This window comes from Oncorhynchus tshawytscha, linkage group LG12 (genome assembly GCF_018296145.1).
Source record: "Oncorhynchus tshawytscha isolate Ot180627B linkage group LG12, Otsh_v2.0, whole genome shotgun sequence".
In the NCBI taxonomy this organism is placed as follows: Eukaryota; Metazoa; Chordata; class Actinopteri; order Salmoniformes; family Salmonidae; genus Oncorhynchus; species Oncorhynchus tshawytscha.
In genome coordinates this window covers 46,965,138-46,989,476 of record NC_056440.1, presented here as the reverse complement: position 1 = coordinate 46,989,476, position 24,339 = coordinate 46,965,138, and the positions used below count along the sequence as shown (strand labels likewise).

At 42.2% G+C, this 24,339-nt stretch overlaps 1 protein-coding gene across 2 annotated transcripts in view; it reads left to right on the top strand.

Moving 5' to 3' along the window:
• The first annotated feature begins 1,875 nt into the window (after positions 1-1,875).
• Positions 1,876-24,339, top strand: part of ccser1 (coiled-coil serine-rich protein 1) — a 106,050-nt gene continuing 83,586 nt past the window's right edge. Inside the window, exons 1-5 of one of the 2 annotated variants that reach the window (XM_024439588.2) lie at positions 1,876-2,077; positions 7,934-9,200; positions 11,086-11,279; positions 17,129-17,219; positions 20,286-20,406. In XM_024439588.2, coding sequence (XP_024295356.2) covers positions 7,955-9,200; positions 11,086-11,279; positions 17,129-17,219; positions 20,286-20,406 — 1,652 coding nt within the window. In that variant the 5' untranslated portion in view covers positions 1,876-2,077; positions 7,934-7,954. The remainder of the gene's footprint in view (positions 2,078-7,933; positions 9,201-11,085; positions 11,280-17,128; positions 17,220-20,285; positions 20,407-24,339) is intronic. The other variant, XM_042330708.1, reaches the window with a different exon arrangement.

The following is a 24,339-nucleotide window of genomic DNA, read 5'->3' as shown; positions in this document are numbered from 1 at the left end:
AAACCAATTGAGCTTCTCCCTAGGGCGCCTTGGTGAGGGGGCCTGATGTTGAAAGACCCGAAACACAGAATGACCCCAAGTTACATCACTGTGTCCAAGAGCATTGTCATATGTATCCAATCAATAGTACAGATAATAGTAATGGTAGCAAACTAAACGTAATACAGCACAGGGAAAATGCAACACAGCAAAAAAGCCTATGCAATTATACACAATGCGCACAGTAGGCTAATCATATTCTATGAATAGGCTCTCATGAAAGAGCATATGTTTGGTTTCCTGACAGGGCAACAGGGTGATTGAATGGCGGCACACCTGCAATTATGGTAAGCTACAGAACATATGGCATTAAACAGCCTCTAACTTACTGTTCAACTGTTGTAGCTATGCTATTGCATTTTGATCAATACACAAGGTCAAATTCCATTTGACAAAGAAGTTGAATTTTGGTAAGTGGCCATACTGTTACTTGCCAGCATCATCAGGCCAGCAATTGGTCCAGCGCATCACCTGCTTCATGAGGATGCTGCTCAGTCGTCAGGGAAGAAGGGGTGCACGCCACGCATGCTCGTAGGCTGTGTAATGCGGAAGGGGGAAGCAAAGAGATTACATTAGCGTCAAGCGAGCAGCATTAGCGTCCTGGCAGCAACATTAAGATTTCCGGTTTTTCGATTGTGGCTTCAAAATAAAAGTGTGGTACAACGCTATGATACGAAATCAATAATTTTGCAGCTTTGCATAGTGACTAATGTTAAAATTAGGTTACAAAAGTATAACTACATTGGTAAAAAAGAACTAAAAATAATTACTACTTTACATAAGAAATAATATAAAGGGGAGCACATTGAGAAATGGTTGGATCTTCAATAAATTAATTTAAAGAACATAATATTCTAACATAACCTACTGATCTAGCACTAGAGTCTATATATGGGGTCATTTCCTGTCTACATTTCAAACAGCACTTTCTACTCCACACATTCCATTGGTCCCAATGCAATACAGTGTAGTGTAGGCCTATAAATTACATATTGGCTTATAAAGAAAAACTATTATGAGCTGATGCAAAAGTGTGGTAGGGTCTGTAGAATCTATATATGGTGTTATTTCACGAGGGACCGAGGTCTTGCATTGGGACCAATTGAATGGTGGAGTAGAAAGTGTTGCTGGATATTTAGACCTCAATCCCCCATGAAATAACACAATATATAGATTCTACAGACCCTAGTGAGTAATCCAAACTCTACTTTTAGTTCGGCACCTAGAATAGTTTGCTCTATATAAGCCAATATGTATTTTAAAGTGGCAATCAGTAGCTAATACAATAACAAAGCTGCACCCCACCATTGTTTAGGGAAAAAGCGGAGGTGTGGGCCTTGAGAAATTTAACCATTCTTAAATTCATAGACCTCTATGGATGCATGGATTTGACTGTCAATGATATACAAATTATAGTGTTACCCATGTTTTAAAGCTACATTTACTTTTGTTTATAAACATTTAGAGTAAAACAAGCTTATACGATGGGGTTTGATGGGGTACAACCATTGAACTAAGCTCATGAGGCATTTATAACTTATCGTCTTCAATAATCAATGGGTACATATCATGCATTTTTTTCAAGTCCAAAAATGGTTGCAGCAACTGCTTATTGTCTCTTTTATTATAGTGTATTGCATTGGGGGCATTTATTTGACCTTGAATGTGTTTTAAAATCCACATTTAATGCACATGTCATAAAATATGAGTCATTGTTAATGTTTAGACAGTTGTTTTTATATATCATGAATCAATACAGGTTGACACTTTTCTACTATTACGTGGTGACTTTTATTTATGTTTTTAATCCAAAATTCTGTGACCCGGAAGTACTAATTTAGTGTAGCTGGTAGAGATTATACGTCATTGAGGTGCATTTGTGCGATAGATTATTAAATTAACCATGCTATGCAGCCACATGAAAATCTTACAGATATAGCAAAACTATCGATATTCAATCAATAGAGGTTTAAATATATTCAGACGAGCTTCGTCTGTCATTGGAAGGAGCAGCCTGGACATTGGAATTCAGCTGAAGGTAACACATTTCTGCTATCTTGACTAGCTAACTGCGGCTTCTTCGCCGGGGCTCGCTCACACATGCATCTTTCTTTTCAGCCAAAAACAGCGAGATTTGAGTCGTCTGTAGTTTTCGTATTATGGCAGTATTTGGTCCAAATTACTTGCCCGGACCATGATTTTCCCCGTTCCACAAATAACATTGAGATTATGTTTGGACATTGGCACTTACAGCGTTGACGTTTGACAGCTCAAGCTGCTGTCCTGCATTCAAATATGGAAACTAGCGAATGTAAGGAGGTAAAATTAGTTTTATATTGGATATTCGGTTCTCTGGTCAATGGCTATTAAACCAAGCATGCCATGACTATGAAGATGGTATATTCTGAATCAATTTAGATTTTCTTTTTTTTGGTGGGTGTCTTTCAATCTTCAGTAGCTGTTACACAAAGCGAGCTATGACTAAAACAATTATATATTCAGAATCAGGGGAGAATATGTAAAACAAACCATAATAATCCACAGTTATTATTTAGAAAATGTGTTGGATTTTTGTTGTCGCTTTCAATCTTCTGTAGCTCTTAGACAAAGCATGCCATAACTATGACAATTATATATTCTAAATCACGGGAGGATGGACAGAAATGAACTTTATATTTATTTACATTGCTTAGTTTTTCTTGTTGTTTTTGGTAACATTTTCATAGTCATGGCATGATTTGTGTAAGGGCTATTGATGATTGAAAAATGTAAATTAAGAGATTTCTAAAATAAAAGCAGTTTTTTTCCCTAAACATCCTCTCCTGATTCTGAATAGTCATGGCACACTTTGTCTAAGAGCTATTGATGAGCGAGAACCAAATATCCACCGAATATCCAATATATATATATATATATATATATATATATATATATTTTTTTACCTCTGTAGCTAATGTTAGCTAGCTGGCTAAATTCATAGCAAGGAGACAATTTACTAGCTACCTCATGATGTTACTCCAGATTACATCTCGTGAGTTATCAAGATACCCACGTTAACATTTTAATAGCAATGTATACAGCAGCTGTAGTTTGCTACATCTTGTACACCAGTGCAACAACTGTCAGTGTTTCTCAACAGTGAATTAGCTAGCTAGCTAGGCTAGTAGTCATATTGCTCCATGACCTTTTTTGGAAGGGATTTTCGTGGCATGATTGATAACATTACCAAGCTAGTGCAGTGCATTCAACTTTAGACCTAGTTAGTCTTTTAAAGATAAAATAAGATGATTTGCCTATAGCCATGTTATAACTCCAACGCTGAGGCTTTTTACACATTTTGAATTATTTATAAAGGCATTATAAAGAATACAAATTGGTAAAAAGCCATATTTTGAGTCATCATGGCTAATGTGCCTAGTGAGATGATGCATAGGTCCTGCATTCCATAAAGAAAATAGCATTTATAGTACAGAATCTGTTTGTATTGTTACGTGTCTTAGTTTTGTATTTAACTAGCAAGTCAGTCAAGAGAGAATTCGTATTTACAAACCTATCCGGCCAAAACTGGATGATGCTGGGCCAATTGTGCGCTGCCCTGTGGGACTTCCAATCACGGCCGGATGTGATACAGCCTGGATTCGAACCAGGGACTGTAGTGACGCCTCTTGCACTGAGATGCAGTGCCTTAGACCGCTGCGCCACTCGGGAGACCGAGTGTTGTCAGGAAACTCCTGTCACATTCGGGTTGTTCCATTTGAGTTCAACAAAGATTTTCTATTATATCGAGAAGATAGTCAAGTAACCACTCTAACAATGGAAATTAATGTCCTCAAAGATGGAAGGGAGGTGAGATCAGATGGGACTCTTCTAGCCAATGAAAGAGCAAAAAAAATTTTTTTGTGACAATGGTTCCACATATTCCCATGACAAGGGAACTATTATTTGTATTTTATTCTGTTATATTCCATTATAATGTTACTATAAAATACAGTGGGGCAAAAAAGTATTTAGTCAGCCACCAATTGTGCAAGTTCTCCCACTTAAAAAGATGAGAGGCCTGTAATTTTCATCATAGGTACACTTCAACTATGACAGACAAAATGAGGGGAAAAAATCCAGAAAATCACATTGTAGGATTTTTAATGAATTTATTTGCAAATTATGGTGGAAAATAAGTATTTGGTCAATAACAAAAGTTTATCTCAATACTTTGTTATATACCCTTTGTTGGCAATGACAGAGGTCAAATGTTTTCTGTAAGTCTTCACAAGGTTTTTCACACATTGTTGCTGGTATTTTGGCCCATTCCTCCATGCAGATCTCCTCTAGAGCAGTGATGTTTTGGGGCTGTTGCTGGGCAACATGGACTTTCAACTCCCTCCAAAGATTTTCTATGGGGTTGAGATCTGGAGACTGGCTAGGCCACTCCAGGACCTTGAAATGCTTCTTACGAAGCCACTCCTTCGTTGCCAGGGCGGTGTGTTTGGGATCATTGTCATGCTGAAAGACCCAGCCACGTTTCATCTCCAATGCCCTTGCTGATGGAAGGAGGTTTTCACTCAAAATCTCATGATACATGGCCCCATTCATTCTTTCCTTTACACGCATCAGTCGCCCTGGTCCCTTTGCAGAAAAACAGCCCCAAAGCATGATGTTTCCAACCCCATGCTTCACAGTAGTATGGTGTTCTTTGGATGCAACTCTGCATTCTTTGTCGTCCAAACACGATGAGTTGAGTTTTTACCAAAAGGTTCTATTTTGGTTTCATCAGACCATATGACATTCTCCCAATCTTCTTCTGGATCATCCAAATGCTCTCTAGCAAACTTCAGATGGGCCTGGACATGTACTGGCTTAAGCAGGGGGACACGTCTGGCACTGCAGGATTTGAGTCCCTGGCGGCATAGTGTGTTACTGATGGTGGGCTTTGTTACTTTGGTCCCAGCTCTCTGCAGGTCATTCACTAGGTCCCCCCGTGTGGTTCTGGGATTTTTGCTCACCGTTCTTGTGATCATCTTGACCCCACTGGGTGAGATCTTGCGTGGAGCCCCAGATCGAGGGAGATTATCTTGTTAATGACTAGGTCCCTGTGGCGGGATCAAATCAGCGGAAATTTTAGAGCGCCACCGAATGTTTTCGATAAAACTCAAACTTTCATTAAAACACACATACAAGGTACTGAATTAAAGCTACACTCGTTGTGAATCTAGCCACCAAGTCAGATTTGTAAAATGCTTTTCGGCGAAAGCATGAGAAGCTATTATCTGATAGCATGCACCCCCAGAATACCAGACCGTCAACAAAACAACAGATTTTGCGGTAGCCGGCGCTACCCAAAACGCAGAAATAAAATATAAAACATTCATTACCTTTGACGAGCTTCTTTCTTGGCACTCCTATATGTCACATAAACATCACAATTGGGTCTTTTTCCCGATTTAAATCCGTCATTGTATACCCAAAATGTGATTTGCTGAAGACAGGTCTGATCCAGAAAAATGCCCCTTTACAAGACGCAACGTCACTTTTTAAAATGACAAAAGTTGCCTATATACTTTTACAAATCACTTCAGACTACTTTTCTAAACCAACTTTAGGTATTAATAAACGTTAATAATCTATCAAATTGATCACGGGGCGATCTGTATTCGATAGCAGCAAGTCTTGAAATCATACTCTGTTTTCACTTTCATAACATCCTGTGGTGAGCCCCAAGAAAGGAAGTGCCTATACGTCACCAAACCAAGGATAAAGCAGCCCAAAAATGCCAGCACTGGCGACATTGTGTGGAAGCTGTAGGCGTTTACAGGGGATCCCCATGTATTTTCTTCAGCCTTAGACAATACATTGACTGGCGGATGGATATTATTTTTGTGTTTTTGGTGAACAGTTTTTCGAAGGATTTTGACTCCTAAACACGTTATGTTATAGCCACAGACACGATTTAACCAGTTTTAGAGACTTCAGAGTGTTTTCTATACACACACACTTATCATATGCATATACTATATTCCTGGCATGAGTAGCAGGACGCTGAAATGTTGCGCGATTTTTAACAAAAAGCTGCGAAAATTCGCAGCCTCCTTTTATCAGTGGTCTTGTATATCTTCCATTTCCTAATAATTCCTCCCACAGTTGATTTCTTCAAACCAAGCTGCTTACCTATTGCAGATTCAGTCTTCCCAGCCTGGTGCAGGTCTACAATTTTGTTTCTGGTGTCCTTTGACAGCTTTTTGGTCTTGGCCATAGTGGAGTTTGGAGTGCGACTGTTTGAGGTTGTGGACAGGTGTCTTTTTTACTGATAACAAGCTCAAACAGGTGCCATTAATACAGGTAACGAGTGGAGGACAGAGGAGCCTCTTAAAGAAGAAGTAACAGGTCTGTGAGAGCCAGAAATCTTGCTTGTTTGTAGGTGACCAAATACTTATTTTCCACCATAATTTGCAAATAAATTCATTAAAAATCCTACAATGTGATTTTCTGGATTTTCTTTTCTCATTTTGTCTGTCATAGTTGGAGTGTACCTATGAAAATTACAGGCCTCTCATCTTTTTAAGTGGGAGAACTTGCACAATTAGTGGCTGACTAAATAGTTTCTTGCCCCACTATGTGTGTTCCAATTTTGTTCCAATCAAAAGGGGTGCTGTCAAAAAGTGATTTAAAATCAGATGGAACCACCCATCCTTTTGCACACCTTGGTTCTTCCATTAATTGAGAGCTGTCGAAAGATTTTTCATGTCAAGACATTACATTACTTGCCTAGTAGGACATGTGATACACAGTAGCATTAAAAGTAGAGCTCTATAAAGGGATTAGGGTTCCATTTGGGATGCTATCTATGGCATGTTTATATTGGTTTAATTTTGGAATCAGAAATACCTCTGTCCAAAAAAAACACTGGTTGTTATTCACCAGCACTGTCAAGTATGGGCATGACAGAGTATTAATTGCTTGTGTGATTTATTAACATTGTTTGCCAAGTAGCTTATTATAATTAAATGTATTTGAGATGTCCCTAATGTCAGGCTGATAATATCGATGGCCTCCTAGTTCTAAGACTCTTCTGTAGCTTTTGTACTGTGTACGCAACCTTTCTAGTTACACTTAGCCTAACTTGTGTTGAAATTGACTAGGCTTATTAGACATTCATATTGAACCTACAACTCCATGTGAAAATAGACCTAACTATCTCTGGCTTTTCTCTGTGGGACATTGCTCCATCCATGCAATCAGTAACGCGTTGGAGGTAGCCCATCTCTGTATTTTTCATAGAACTTCTAAGTTTGATAATACCCCCGTGGAGCATTTCTAGTTGGGATATGCAAAACATTCCATTTGAATGGTCCAAGATAAGGCTATAGTGAAGTTAGTAATTGTTTTATTTATGAGGTATTGTGTAGTTGTATAAATGTTGTGTGATCCATCACGTCTAATGGCTTATTCCAATGAATGTATAGCCTACTCTTAATTATAGGTTTCCGGGAAAATGTTTCCTCAGTTTTAAATTGAAATGTGTGACTGAGGACAATACTGTAGGCTGCTATATAGGCTAGATTTGTTGCATTGAAATGACTACTTGGCCTATTTCCTCTATTTTGTCACTCTAGACAATACCATGTCTATCTATCTTACAGAGAGTATAAATACTGTACACTATATTCACACAACCTTTTTTTTGTAGATTACATTACACTTGTAGCCTAATAGTTTCAGTAGTTTGTCAAATGGCACTTTTGGAAATGCACACAAGGAAATGGACAGTGTATTTTAGACTGATGGTTGTGGTGTTGAGGTTGTGTGGTTCATCCCTTGATGGGACCTTTTTTAAACCAACCCGAAGCCCTGATTTTCTTTCACTGTGCGTCTCTCTGACTGTGTCATGTCTGTTTTGCAGAGTGACTGCCGCTGAACCTTGATGGGCGAATCAGGGTCGCGCCGCTCCACACTCGTCTCCAGGCTGCCAATCTTCAGGCGGAGCGTAAGTAAGAGGCAGGACTCGTTGCCCTCCTCCCCATCCTCGGCCGGCGTGGGCAATGGCGTTCACACCTCGTCCCCCTCCAGCACCAACTCCAGCAACAGCAGCACGGGCAAGCGCCGCAGCCTGTTCCGCACGCCCTCCATCAGCTTCAGCAGCAAGAGGAACAGTGAGCCGCCACGCATCCAGACCCCTCCTCTGGACCCAGCCCAAGACACCAACAGCAGCCAGAACAACCCTCCGCTGGGCTTCCAAGATGGCGCTGTGCTTCCACGTGCCAAGACGCGCCACTCCTTTGGCTTTGGGGGCCACCGGCAGAAAAAGATCACCCGCTCGCAGACTGAAGACTTTGAGAAGGTGACCTCCACGGTCAATAGGAACGTGTTCATCAACTGCATCAGCTCAGGTACCAACGAGGGCGATGACTCGGGGTATCTGGATGACTTCAGCGGCGACAGCAAGCGCTCGTACAGGCAGAAGAAACAGCTGCTGCCCAAGTCCTTCTCTGCCCACCACCGCTTCTCCAAGAACTCTGAGCAGTGCAAGCCCCCAGTGGTGAGTGTAGTGCCCCCGACTTCAGAGGGTACCCCGGGCTCGTGGCCAGGCGAGCTGCTGGGGGAGAGCTCCCTGCAGTCGCCCATGTTGTCTGAGGACCGCACCACGGCCCTCACCCCCTCTGAGTTTAATGTCCCCATCACAGAGGACTCTGTGTCCGAGGTGGATGTGCTGCTTGCCCCTAGCCTCGCCGCCACGCCAGACGACTTCAGCCACGTCGTCTCTACCTCCCAGGTGTTCTTCATGCCTGCCCAAGCTGCCACAGACAAGCCCCTTCTGCCAGACACCAGCACCGCAAACACCACAGAGTGTGAGACTGCAGTCGCTGTCACAGAACCAGCAACAGCTGCAACACCACCAATGCCACCGGAACAACAAACACAATTGCAGGAAGAGAAGGAAGAAGGGGAAGAGGAGAAGGAGGATGTTATGATAGTGGAGGAGGTCAGACCAGCGCAGACCGAGACTAGTGAGAGCGAGGCAGGCCCAGTGCGTAGTAAAGGCTACCATTCCAATCCAGAGCAGTCTGAGAGGAGGTCCAGGAACACAGTGTTCATCCAGGAACCAGGCAAGGGAGCGTGCTGCGGTAGACATGAACCCAGGTCATGCCACCTGAGGAAACCCCACACAGGTAAGAACTGAACTAATTGAATAACATGCGGAGTACTGATTGATCTCTATGTGATTGACTCATTGATAATAGAAAGGAGGCGCATTGCTCTTGTGAAAAGCTAATTGTAAATTACTTATGACAAGTATACTGAACAGAAATATAAACGCAACATGTAAGGTGTTGGTTCCATACTTCAAGAGCTGAAATAAAAGATCCCAGAAATATTCCATATGCACAAAAAGCACAAATTTGTTCACATCCCTCTTAGTGTGCCTTTCTAATTTGCAAAGACGATCCATCCACCTGCCAAGTGTGGCATATCAAGAAACTGATTAAACAGCATGATCATTACACAGGTGCACCTTGTGCTGGGGACAATAAAAGGCTACTCTAAAATGTGGACTTTTGTCACACAATGCCACAGATGTTTCAAGTTTTGAGGGAGCATGCAGTTAGCATGCTGACTGCAGGAATGTACACCGGAGCTGTTGCCAGATAATTGTCGTTTTAGAGAATTTGGCAGTATGTCAAACTGGCATCACAACCACAGACCACGTATAACCACGCTAGCCCAGGCCCTCAACATCCGGGTTCTTTACCTGCGGGATTGTCTGAGACCAACCACTCGGACAGCTGAGGAAACTGAGGAATATTAAAAACTAATTCTGATTGGCTGGCCCTGACTCCAAAGTGGGTGGGCCTATGCCCTCCAAGGCCCACCCATGGCTGCGCATCTGCCCAGTCATGTGAAATCCATAGATTAGAGCCAATTGAATTTATTTAAATTGACTGATTTCCTTATATGAACTGTACCTCGGCAAAATCGTAAAAATTATTGTGTTTTTTATTTTTGTTCAGTATATTTTGGCCAAAGTGTTTGCACACAGTGTTGCCTACCACCGTTTGAGACTGACTTTGTGTTTTTGATCACCGACAAATAGACATTTTCTGTTCAAAGTGGTTGAACTTTACACTGCTTTCACATTCAGAAGGCAGAGGTATGGTCTACAATGTAGGCTATATTTTATGTACTCATTGGTTGGATGATGTTGAAAGTACCAAAGTCAGAACGACAAGACTGATTAGGGGGTTGAGCAGCACTATTTTAGGCCCACGTGCCTGTTCTCAGTACAGTGGGAACTATTTCCTCTTAAAGGTATATTTATTAACCAATGGACAGCGGTTTCCTAAGACATTGTAGGCTGTAGTCACACCTGGATAACACCTGTACAAATTCCTACCCTTTGGCTATGTCTTTCTGAAATGGCCCATTAGACTCCACCGTTCACCTACCAAACTTGAAACAGTGTGGTACTGCTTGTAACATCCTTATATCTGAATAGTTTTCTTAAGACAACTGTTTGTGAACTGCATTGGTTAGTCTACTGGTTTTGGGCAGTGTTAGGCTATCCATAATGATTAACACATCACTGTTATTGTTCATTTCTGATGTAAGCTTATTTCTTGTCTGTCTGTTGCTTAGGTTACTTTGTATTGGTGATAACACGTAAGTAGTTATACTTGCACCTAAAAAGTGTGCTCCGTGATGATGTAGATCTATAACCCAAATTCAATCAATTAGTAAAAGTAGCCTTATTCCCTCACTATATTGGAAAAGTGCCTTTACATTAGTGCAAAGGTCACCTAAAATAATTTATTTCCATAAAATCACTGAAGCTGTTGTTGCAAAACACTGGATCGCTTCCAGCCCCAAGGCTTGCGATAGCCAATTGATTGTTTGCTTGTTTTGAAGTTTTTCCCCCCCCAACGTGTAGTCTGCAGTTGTTTGTCTGTGTCGCATTCGACAGTCTGTCTACTTGTCTGTTCGCCACTTTTTTGCCTAGCTCCCTGCCTCCACGTCAGCAAAAATATTATCATGTGTCTTGTGCTCTGCCCTCCACAGTGTCCATGTGCAGCAGCAGCGCCAGCCCCTACCACGAGGTGATGCGCATGGAGCGCCGGCTACGTTCCTCCTCGGAGGGTGCCGGGGGGCCACGGGGGCTCCACCTCAACCTCAAAGATCCCCATTGCACTGCCGAGGGGAGCGTGCTGCTGAAACAGAGGACCAACTCGTCGTCCTCCAAACTTGGCAGCCTCGTACGTGTTTACACTACACTACACTTCAGCACAGTTACACTAGGATTACAGTAGAGGACAGTCCAGCAGGGGAGCTGGCAATGGTGCTAGCGGCTCCTCACTGTTGCTGCAGACTAAATAGCTTAGTCCATGGCCGCATCCTTCTCTGGATTACACTCTCACATGGGGATAACAGCCCGCCCTAAATTAAACAGACTAATCATCTAACTAACTGTGCTGCAGATCAGTGCAACAGGACAGCAACTTGTCACTCAAGGGATTGCGCCTGACTCCTTCCTGTCTGGCCACTCCAATCCACATGCCTGCATAAACCGCCACCGAGCAGAGCAAAATTCAGTTGGTGGTACAGTAACCAAAAAAGCTTGGGAACCATTGCTGTAGTGCACCACATTTTTCAGGCTTACACTAAGATCTATTTCATTTTCGAGGTGGCTCGACAACTCTCATCTTCCATACCCAGAAAGGAAAGCACATGTGAAATACGTGGGGCTAACATGTGGGGCTAAATCTGTGGTCGATAAAATCTAAGTGGCGGCCGACTCTACCGTCTTGTTTTTTTGCTCTGGTGGAGAATCACGAAGTGTGGCTGTAGGAGTGTATTACCAATTTAGTCTCTTTTTACCAGCTTCTTTTTTAACTTTGGGTGAAAAAAAGAAGGCAATCCTGTACGACGAGTAGAGCTTCAGTGAAACGTTTAAGTGTTTTCCATTGTCTGTTGAGTAGGTTTGTGGTTTCATGAGCAGTCAAGTGTGATGCAGAGGTTGTGGACTAAAGTAGTTTTCTGGACAAGTACAAGGCAATACTGGGAAGATAATCCCTCCCTTCTCTGTCATAATTACAATACACTCAACAGCCAACAGGATATACCTGCTCTGTCTTACACTTTGGGTACAAGATATACATACAATCATTCTAAACTGGCAAAAGTGCCTAAACTGTTTTTAAGTGAAATTGTATTATGTTCGGTACATGTATTCACTTCATAAGACGTGCTTAGAGAACCGTGTGGATGTTGAAGGAACTGGTATTTTTACCATCATACTGTACATCAAGAGATTGTTAACCAACCCATTTTTCGAAATATGTAGGAATTGTAGTCTCCCCTGGCCTGTAGTAGACTGTTAAGGAAACGTTTGAGCACTTATTTGATTTGAGTGACACACTTTGACACAAATCATTTGTGTGAAGGGTTACAAACTAAGTCCATTATTATCTATATGAATAACCCCTCCTTAACTCTCATGAGGGGTGTATTATTCACTAGGATCCAAATGTACCAAACGGGGAGGGGGACCTATTTGAATTTGTCCTGTAGGAAACGCTTGTTTTATTACTGTGCCAAATGTTTTGCTATGGTGTGCGATAATTAGGACGGACCCTATTTAGTTGAGTGGTCGATTGTTTGGTCGATAGGCTGTTGGTTGACAATATTTTTTTTTAGTTGAGCAATGTAAAATATATTTAAAATCATGGCACACGAGACACCTGTCAGATTCATGCCTGTCTGAGTGGACATTGCAAATTGCACACCAGTATCACCGGTAGTATATTTGCCGTTAATTACCATCGTTTCTAATCGACAATATTTATTTGGTTATGGTAATTTCTGTTAATGCTTTCAATATATTATTATTACTGTCTTGTCTTTGTAGGAGTGGACACGTTGTTTGCAGAGTGCACAACCTAGGCTACACTCATGATAAAAAAAAGTTGTGGGTTATTTCATTCCATTATCCAGTTGTCAATTTATTCATTAAGGATGTGCACCTGATTACGCATAAAGTAGGCCTAGGCGACCTGGCCTGTGTGCCAATGTAGGCCTATAAATGTGCCCATTTGGGGATCTGATACTATTTCTGATTGACTTAACTCACCATCACTGTGGAACTTCTCAAAGTAATGTTTTCTTCGCCTTAAACAGCGAGTCAACAAAGTCTGCTTTTACATCCAGTGATAATGACAATAGTTCCTCAACATAGCCTATTTGAAAAGTCTTTAGAGCTCTCTCCCTTTCCATAACCACTCAGCATGAAAGGGGAAGAAAATGTCATGCTCTGATCTGGTGGAAACATCATAAAATAGGCCTACCTGATTACTTCTTATCCCTTGTGTAAATAGCTTACAGCTGTGTCTGTCCTGAGCTCACTGGCGTGGGAAACTGTAAGGGCCCGGGAATATTTTATACAATGTCGCAAGTTTGCTAGCACGAGCATCTGGCCGGACCAAGTTAATAGTTGACACAATGCCTCTCGGGTCAACCAATACACCCCTGGAGTCTGGACCTCTGCAACGGCACATTTGTCTCTATTGGTCCTCTTGAATTAACTCCACAGGCACAAAATGTATAATATCTACTGACCCAAAGTCTTTCTATGTGCAGAATAAGAGACACCTGCTTATTCTGAATGTTTTCCATATTACTGAGGTTGGCATTGATGAAATAGATCCTTGTTTTAACGAGCCACCGTTTTTAAATCTCTATTAGCATAAAGTTACTCACTCAAACAATATTGCACTGTAAAAAAGGTCAGAGCTTGCACAGTGAAGGAGTTTTAATTCACATCTATTACTGGGGGATGACATTAACACGCTAATTTAGCTCCAAATGATGTATATAATAGATGTCATTTTACAACAGTGGGTGAGGACTGACACCCTGTTCCAATAACTATTACTTGAGGAACACCTTAGTTGAGCATTAAGGGCTATATTACCTCTTCATAAGTGGAGGCTAATCATTTCCTTCAAAAGGTATTATACTTTATGCAGATAACTCTTACACTTGACTTGAACTTGACATTTAGGGTCAGTTTCCCAGGCACAGATTAAACCTTTAATTGATCATCTCTATTGAGGATGCTTCTTAGACCAATAATATTCTTAAAGGGATACCGTCAATTAAGAACGGTGTGACAGTGGACAACATGAGCTTTGTTTGGACACAATGACACTGCCTGGTTCTGATTCATATTGATGTACCCAACTTTAAAGGGATACTGTAGAGATTCTGGCAACCGTTTTTTTCTACTTACCCTAAGTCGGATGTACCCGTGGATGCCAATTGTATGTCTCTGTGTGCAGTATGGTGATGACACCACTGATAAGTAATTACAAGATGAGTAAAATAGGTTTCCTTGCCCATGAACATATTTTGTTGGAAATGTGGTACACTACAGTGACATTTTAGCTAGTTAGTAGTACACATCCATCTTATTGGAATTGTGTGATTCACCAATGAAAGCTGCATCACATTTACCTCTTAATGTTATCCAAATGATATGAAATCTTTTTTATTTGTTTTATTTTTTACCCAACCTTTAACCTTGTCCATAACAATCCCTTAGATGTTTTGTATGTAATTCATATTTTCTAGCTTCTGCATTTCCTGTGCACCTTCTGATATTTTCTTCAATTTTTTACCAGCAGACTAGATGTGGTAACCATTTTTCTGTGTATCACCACACGATGGCAGTGTATGCCTTTGAAACATGACAAAAGGAGAAGGGGTCGTCATGTACATGATTCCTCAACCACTGCTTAGAAGTGGATATTTTTGAAAATGTCATCAAAGTTGACTGGGTCAATGGCTTCAAAATCTCAATGGATAAGATCATTGATTATGAGATTGGATTGTAATAACCTTTGCTTTGGTGACCCGTTATGGATCCAGTACAGCCATGAATGAACCCTTAAAATACATACAGTACCAGTCAAAGGTTTGGACACACCTACTTATTCAAAGTTTAAAAATGTTTTTATTTTTTTATTTTTTTTATTTTTTACTGTTATCTACATTGAAGAATAATAATAGTGAAGACATCAAAACTGTGAAATAACATGTAGTAACCAGAAAAGTGCTAAACAAATCTAAATATATTTGAGATTCTTCAAAGCCACCCTTTGCCTTGTTCCCATATATGTTGAGCACTTGTTGGCTGGTTTTCCTTCACTCTGCGGTCCAACTCATTCCAAACCATTTCAATTGGGTGACGGTCAGGTCAGCTGACACAGCACTCCATCACTCTCTTTCTTGGTCAAATAGACCTTACACAGCCTGGAGGTGTGTTTTGGGTCATTGTCCTGTTGAAAAACTAATGATAGTCCCAGTAAGCGCAAACCAGATGGGATGGTGTATTGCTGCAGAATGCTGTGGTAGCCATGCTGGTTAAGTGTGCCTTGAATTCTAAATAAATCACAGACAGCAACGCACCATCTCACCTCCACCTCCATGCTTCACTGTGGGAACCACACATGCAGAGATAATCCGTTCACCTACTCTGTGGTTGGAACCAAAAATCAGACCAAAGGACAGATTTCCACCGATCTAATGTCCATTGCTCATGTTTCTTGGCCGAATCAAATTTCTTCTTCTTATTGGAGTCCTTTAGTAGGGGTTTCTATGCAGCAATTTGACCATGAAGGCCTGATTCACGCAGTGTCCTCTGAACAGTTAATGTTGTGATGTGTCTGTTACTTGAACTCTGAAGTATTTATTTGGTCTGCAATCTGAGGTGCAGTTAACTCTAATGAATGTATCCTCTGCAGTATAGGTAACTCAGTCTTCCTTTCCTGTGGCGGTCCTCATGAAAGCCAATTTCATCATAGCACTTGATGTTTTTTGCGACTGTACTTGAAGAAACTTTCAAAGTTCTTGACATTTTTGAAATTGACTGACCTATATGTCTTTTCTTATTTTAGCTGTTCTTGCCATAATATGGACTTGGCCTTTTACCAAATAGGGCTGTCTTCTGTATACCACCCCTACCTTGTCACAACACAACTGATTGGCTCAAACACATTAAGAAGGAATTTAATTCCACAAATGTACTTTTAACAAGACACACTTGTTAATTGAAATGCATTTCAGGTCACTACCTCATGAAGCTGGTTGAGAGAATGCCAAGAGTGTGCAAAGCTGTCATCAATGCAAATGGTGGCTACTTTGAAATATATTTTGATTTGTTAAACACTGTTTTGGTTACATGACTCCATATGCGTTTCATAGTTTTGATGTCTTCACTATTATTCTACAATGTATAAAATAGTAAAAATAAAGAAAAAACCCTTGAATGAGTTGGTGTGTCAACTTTTGACTGGTACTGTACAACATGTCAATGCAAACAGTGACCTATAACGAAGCATTTATGAAGTCCTCGTTATGTTTAAGTTGGTCTCTAACTCTCTAGTGAATCCATAGACAACTGCCAAAATAATGGAAACACTTGAGTTAATGAGGGATACAAAGTATATTGAAAGCAGGTGCTTCCACACAGGTGTGGTTCCTGAGTTAATTAAGCAATTTAAAAATGCTGGGCAGGCCTTTATTTTGGCTACCATGGCTTTGCCCCCATCCACAGGGCACAAGTGGTCACTGAAGGGTTTGATGAGCATGAAAACGATGTAAACCATATGCCACGGCCGTCTGTCACAAGATCTCAACCCAATTTAACATTAATGGGAGATTCTAGAGCGGCGCCTGAGACGGTGTTTTACACCACCATCAACAAAACACCTAATTATGGAATTTCTCATGGAATAGTGTCGCATCCCCCCAATAGAGTTCCAGACACTTATAGAATCTATGCCAACATGCATTTAAGCTGTTCTGGCTCCTTGTGGCCCATCACCCTATTAAGACACTATGTTGGTGTTTCCTTTATTTTGGCAGTTACCTGTATATGTCTGTATAGTGCCAGACCCCCCCCACCTAACCGCACAAGTAAACACACTGGGCTCTAGTTATAGTCAACTCCTGACCCTACTCCGAAAGTAAAGTGTCATGCGTCAAGCTTGTTGTTAAACTGTGTCCAGCGCACCGAGTCATACAGATGTCTCCATTGTGTCCTCAGGATGTACTGAACAATCTGGGCTCGTCTGAGCTGGATGAGGATGACCTGATGTTGGACCTGGACCTCTCTGATGACCAACGCCAGCGTCACGGTATGGACACTCCCAATCCATTCAAGAGCAAATCCACCGGCTTCATTTCTGAATGGCTCTCTATTCCTTACATAGTGCACTTATTTTTACCCATCGGTCTCTGGTCAGAAGTAGAGCACTATATAGGGTGCCGTTAGGGACGCAGCCACCCTCTCTGCTCCTCTACTTCAGCCACATGTCCAAGGAAATTTGGAGATTCTAGAATGACCTCTACATGTATCCAGGGACACACCCAAGTTTAAGCAGGACTAACTTGTTTGCTCAGATATTTAGGAAGTTTAGAATAGTTCTACTACATCTAAACCAAATACACTTGCTAGGACCGTTTTAAGCCAGTTCAGATGGTTTGTTCCCCCAGCGTTGCTATCATTAGTTGCTTGATATTCTCATAACACTTAGCAACAGAAATGGTTAATTCTCAATGCTTTTGATATTTGTTTAAATCATATTTCCCAGCAGGAGAAGACTAATTAAAACAAGTTTTGAGTGCGTCATAGGGAAGTGTTTTTGTAAGGATTTGTTTTTATTTTCTTGTATTCACTAACTTTGACATAACCTCACTGGTTCTTATGTATCCTAAAGATATATTATGCATTACGTAAAGAATTGCAAAACCGAAATGACTGAGAAACAATTAATTGCCCTTGTATGAATGCAAGATGAACGCAAAGATGTAGCCTATTATTAGGAGCAGGATGTGTTTGGTGACTTGAGTGGAGACAACAGGCCAGATATGCCCCTTAGTTGACTCTTATCTAACGGGAGGTCTGAGTCAGTTCAACAAAACTTTCATATCTCTAGGCATGCAACATCTACGCAGGCTTGGATAATTACCTTCAATCTTAATTCTCTTAACACCCCTCTCTTTTTGGAGGTTGCATCAGAACACGCAAATTACCAGTAAACATGTACTGAGGGCAAAGCCTCTAGACAGAGAGCTTCCCAGGATGTCATCGCTAATACACACAAAAAAAAAAAAACATTTTGCATGGTAAGTTTTTTTTCTTTATACAGTGTATTCGGACCCCTTGACTTTTTCTACATTTTGTTACGTTACAGCCTTTTATTTTAAAATTGATTAAATCGTTTTTTTCCCTCATCAATCTACACACATAACCACAAAGCAAAAACAGGTTTTTAGAAATGATTGCAAATGTTTAAATAAAGAAAAACTGTTCTTGGCTACAAGCTTGGCACAACTGTATTTGGGGAGTTTCTCTTATTATTCTCTTAGATCCTCTCAAGCTCTTTCAGGTTGGATGGGGAGCGTTGCTGCACAGCTATTTTCAGATATCTCCAGAGATGTTTGATCGAGTTCAAGTCCGGGCTCTGACTGGGCCACTCAAAGACATTCAGAGATTTCTCCCAAAGCCAGTCCTGCGTTATCTTGGCTGTGTGCTTAGGGTCGTTGTCCTGTTGGAAGGTGAACCGTCACCCAAGTCTGAGGCCCTGAGTGCTCTGGAGCAGGTTTTGATGAAGGATCTTTCTGTACTTTGCTCTGTTCATCTTTCCCTCGATCCTGACTAGTCTCCAGTCCCTGCCGCTGAAAACATCCCCACAGCATGATGCTGCCACCACCATGCTTCACTGTAGGGATGGTGCCAGGTTTCCTCCAGATGTGACGCTTGGCATTCAGGCCAAAGAGCTCAAGCTTGGTTTTATCAGACCAAGAGTGTCCTTTAGGTGCCTTTTGGCAAACTCTAAGCAGGCTGTCATGTGCCTTTTACTGAGGAGTGGCTTCCGCCTGGCTACTCAACCATAAAGGCCCGATTTGGTGTAATGCTGCAGAGATGGTTGTCCTTCTGGAAGGTTCTCCCATCTCCACAGAGGAACTCTGGAGCTTTGTCAGAGTGACCATCGGGTTCTTGGTCACCTCCCAGACCAAGGCCCTTCTCCCCCGATTGCTCGGTTTGGCCGGGTGGCCATATTAGGAAGAGTGTTGGTGCTTCCAAACTTCTTCCATTTAAGAATGATGAAGGCCACTGTGTTCTTGGGGACTTCAATGCTGCAGAATTGTTTTGCTACCTTTCCTCAAATCTCTGCCTTCGACACAATCCTGTCTCGGATCTCCACGGACAATTCCTTCGACCTCATGGCTTGGTTTTTGCTCTGACATGCACTGTCAACTGTGGGACCTTTTTATTAGAGAGGTGTATGCCTTTACAAATCATGTCCAATCAATTGACTCAATCAAGATGTAGAAACCTCTCAAGGATGAGTCTTATAGCAAAGGGTCTGAATACTTATGTAAATAAGGTATTTCTGTTTATTTTTAATAGATTTGCAAACATTTCAAAAAAACTGTTTTCGCTTTGTCATTATGGCGTATTGTGTGTAGATTGAGAATTGTTTTAGAATTGTACATAAAAATAAAAAAAAATCAATCTCATAATAAGGCTGTAACCTAACAAAATATGGACAGTCTGAATACTTTAAGAATACACTGTATACTAGCCTAAATGGTTCAGACTGTACTGTGAAATCCCTGCAAAGAATTGATAAATCGCACACTTAAAGTGAAGTGACGATGTGACTTACTGAAGAAGAGAATTAAGTGGAAAGTCTCTCACACTAACTCAAATTAAGGCACACCAGACATGGCCCCCCCCCACACACACACACACACAAATGCATCGATGCTCCTGTTTTAGTGCTCTCAGGTGGCTGCTTGGCATTTTTATTAAGAACCAGGCAGTTTCACAGCAATTTATGGGCTGCTGAGCTGAGGCACATTCAGTTTTACCTTGAAACTGAGCCATCCACATCCCTTTTTTAAAGATCTGGTTATTTCTGATTGTCAAAACTGTTTTCTTAGTAGTTTCTGCATGAATGAAACGTTAAAACAGATGCCATTGTGTATTTTACTCTGCACTCTGAATGTAAAGGAAATATTTGATTTCTGTAGTATAGTGTTCGTTTTTAAATACTAACAACACTCTTTATAGCATATTGTCCAGGATGGACTACTCTAAGCATGTTGTCAACTCAGTAAACACAAGCCTATTGTGCTACACGACATTGACTCAATGGTTTTGTGTGTGTGTGTGTGTGTGTGTGTGTGTGTAGTATTCCGAGAGGACTCCAGCCAGTCCCTAGCCTCCTGCCTGAACCTGATGCACTCCCCACTGGAGCCCAATGTCGACAGGATCCCTGGTAGGGAGCCCAGAGACACTACCACCATCCACAGGTGAGAGAGCCCTGCATCTATACCTAGTACATCATACTACAGCTCTCACTACACCTATAACGCTCACTACAGCTCTACACCTACATTACACTTAGACCTACACTTACACCGATAACACTCACTACAGCTATCACTCGTCCTTCACACATTCCCAACAGTGAGCAGTCACTGTATTTCCATGCAGAAAGGAAGGAAGGCTCATTACAACTCCTTAACAGAATTAACAGAAAGTCCCATTGCTCTTTATAGGAAGCCGTTATCACACAAAGCCATTAGCGCCAAACACTTCCTTCCAGGGGTGGAACTGATTAGGGAGAACAATGAGAGCCACGAACAGGCATGGATAAAATTCTCATTGCAACTAAAGCATTGCTATCTTAATTGTTTTTTTATTAGAGAAGCCTTTTGATGTGGCCTAGCAGGAAACGCTGATGGAGATTATTGCGATTAATGTGTAACACGTTTTATGTGTAACCCATGGAGATGAATGTAACGTTCTGATTATAACTATTGTTCCCTGAAGGAGGGAAACAAGGTACAACATACTGTGGGGAGTTGCACTTTCACGTCTTCGGTTGTAATCATGCCTGACAAGGCCAATGAAATCCGTGTCTCACTGGAAGCCCCATCTTCCACAGGTGATAAGTGTGAGGCTTGGTTTCATTCCTTCAATTTAATACCGCTCTTCACAGAGCCCAGGAACTTGGGCCAAATTGGTGTTGTACAGTGTTTGCTCCACTAAAAGTTTTGTGATTATGCTGCGGGACTTAGAGGTCATTTGTGGTTTAGTACGGTACGCTGTGTCACAACTTCATTGCTCCAGACCAGCGCAAGGGGGAGTTAGAGCACTGATTATGCTTTTGGGTCCAACTGTGTTTCTGACAATGAATGTGCGGCATATGCGACATACACAAATAAAATGACTAGTGTCATGCACAAAGTAGATTTCCTAACTGACTTGTCGAAACTATAATTTGTGGATGTGTAGGTAAACTTCCGACTTCAACTGTATGTGCATACAGCCCTCGTGGAGGGCGCCCTTGCAGACTGAACGGTAGCGATGACATTCGGAGGTAAACCTCTAGCCATTAGATTGGCCCTCTCATGGACAGGCCCATAGGAACCAAATCTCTGGCCTCACATGCCAAACCTGCCTGTGAGCCCTGGGACAAAAGGTTCGCTTTAAAGGTGAATGGTTTCTGTCAACCAAGGCTGCCTGGTCCAACGGGAAACCACAAGAATCAATGATAAACCCTCCCAGCCACAATAATGAATTATCAGCTTCTATGAGATAGAAGATCTGCCCCCGAGTTGAGGCAACCGGGAACATGCATCACGAAAAGTGACAGCAAATGCGCACTGCTCCGCAGCAAGGAGGGGTAGGGACTGTATCCCCCCCCGCCTGTTGAGTATGCAACTGTCGTCATGTTGTTGGATCTGACCAGCACATGCCGGCTCAAAAAACCTGGGAGGAGGTGCCTGAGCGCCATGTACATCAGAAGTTCCAGGTAATTGATATGCCGGGCACTCTGTGACACTGAAGTGAGTAACCCTTGCACAATTCTCCCCACCCTTGGTGTGACGTGTCGGTCGTGATCATATTGCGGATCAACGCCTGGCCCCTGAGAACCGCTTGTGACAGTAGCCAGGGATCCCTCCACTGGGCCAGTGCTGAAGGCATGTTGTGGGCAACTGAATCAACCTGTCTAGGTGGCGAGGTGCATCCAAGCGCATGGTTAACGTTCAGCACTGGAACAGCCACATCAATAGTAATCCCAGGGGAATGACCACTTTCATAGAAGCCATCATCCCCAGTAGGCGCATGGACTGGCAAAAACATACTGTGCACCTCAACCCGAATTTGGGCTATGCAGAGCTGGAACCTGGACACCCTCTCCATGGATAGAAAAAAGCAAAGGGGTCGGGACTTTATGCCCCGTTCTAGACTTGTCCTCAGCAAGCATCTCAGAGTTCACACTTTCAAAATGCTCTCAAACCAGCGGCTGTCAGTCTGTGCACTTCAGCAATTGGATTACCACCATCAACCTAAAGGATGCATACTTTCATGTGCCCTTGTGCCCCAATCACAGACATTTTCTGTAGTTTCATTACAAGGCAATAGCCTACGAGTTTTTAGTCCTCCCATTCAGCTTGTCCCTCTCACCTCGCATCTTTTCAAAGGTGATGGAGCAGAGTCAAGGCTGATAGCAGCAGAGTCAAGGGAACAAGCAGTGTTGCACACATCCACACAGTGTTACACACACACTTGTTCCTGTACCCAAGAAAGGAAAGGTAACTGAACTAAATGACTATTGCCCCGTAGCACTCACATCAGTCATCATGAAGTGCTTTGAGAGACAAGGTAGAGGTGATATGATCCTTATCTGACACCCTAGACAGATAAGGATCGCCCCAATAGATACCGCCCCAATAGGTCTGATCCAGGCTGATGTCCCATTTTCAGTGTCTAAGTTTTTTTTTAAACCAGAAAAAGAGATGAACTAAGCACCTCATAGGGACTAGTGAGCTGCAGGCAGGAATTGGCAATGACTCCTAATAATGAGCCACCTATGCAGGAGTAGTGCCCTTTTGTGGACAGAGAGCGACTCACCCAACCTATTACTCTCATTCCTTGAACACCATTGAACGCGCTTCCAAACTAAGTTGTGCACCCATGAGACCCTGGATGAAGCCCAGCCCCTTATGGACTCAAGGGGCTCCAGCAATGGTTGACATAGCACACCGTTTGGCTGTAACCAACGTGGTGGCACTGTTTTTGTGGAGGGACTCACCGGTCGCTCATGCCCCTTGCTCCGGGGGTTATCCAAGCCAAGTGCTCGGAGGCTGTTTCCTCATCAGAAGTACCCACAAGCCCCACTCCCTCCAACTCCAGAAATTGGAAATAGGAATGTGATTGGCATAATGCTGGGTGAAATCTGGTAAGCTTCATTCACCTGAAGTTATGCATGCTAGCTGACGTTAGCCATGATGAAGCTTCTAGTCTGGCCTCTTTGACCACAGCACGGGACGTTTTTTGAATAAACAAGAAAATTAAAGCTAGCTACATATACTAAACAAGAACGCTACCCAAGCAAGTCCAACATTAGGAAGTCAGAATATCTTGTAGTAGCTAGCACACTATGCAGTGTTTGTTTAGTTAGCCTGGTTTCGATAGTCTACATAGGACCGGATCACCGAAGTGGGACCCGGACCCTTTTGGGAAGAGAGGCAGGCGGTGCCTAACCAAGGCCGACAGAAGGCGGGGGGATACCCACAGAACCTGGTCACCCTCTTTCTTTGAGTAGCCACCCGTAACCGGCGACAGAGGGCACAGGAGCCGGTGAGACAATCGACCCGACCAACGACCCAATCCATCTCCGCATCCCACATCGGAAACACCAAGCCACCTAGAGCAGGGATCATCAACTTGATTCAGCCGCGGGCTGATTTATTCTTGAGGGAATGGTCGGGGGGCAGAACATAATTACAAATAATTAGTTGACTGCAAATAGACTGCAAGAAGCCCAAACGGATATAATATTTGATTAAAACATAATCGTTTCAAACCTTGCATACATTTGTATACGATCACGTATTATGCGTGGGAATACTTGGGAACAGATTCCCAAAATTAAAATCACATGGAGCTGATATCATTGTGTTTTTACAGTCTTATGTTCAACAATAATAATTCAGAAAATGTAAAATGTGACAGAAGTGTGACTTCATGACTTCTAGCTAAGCTAGAAGGGGCAATCGTTCTCCTAAAAGAGAAAACAGAATCACTTAAATTATCCCGTAAATTCAATGTGTGGGTTATAGGACATGAAATTGTCATGGAAGCGGGCAATCCCACTTCTTTCATGAGCATTCTTTTCTATGAATTGTTCGGGCAGGAGAAGCTGGGTCCTATGCTGCTAATTAACATTGAGC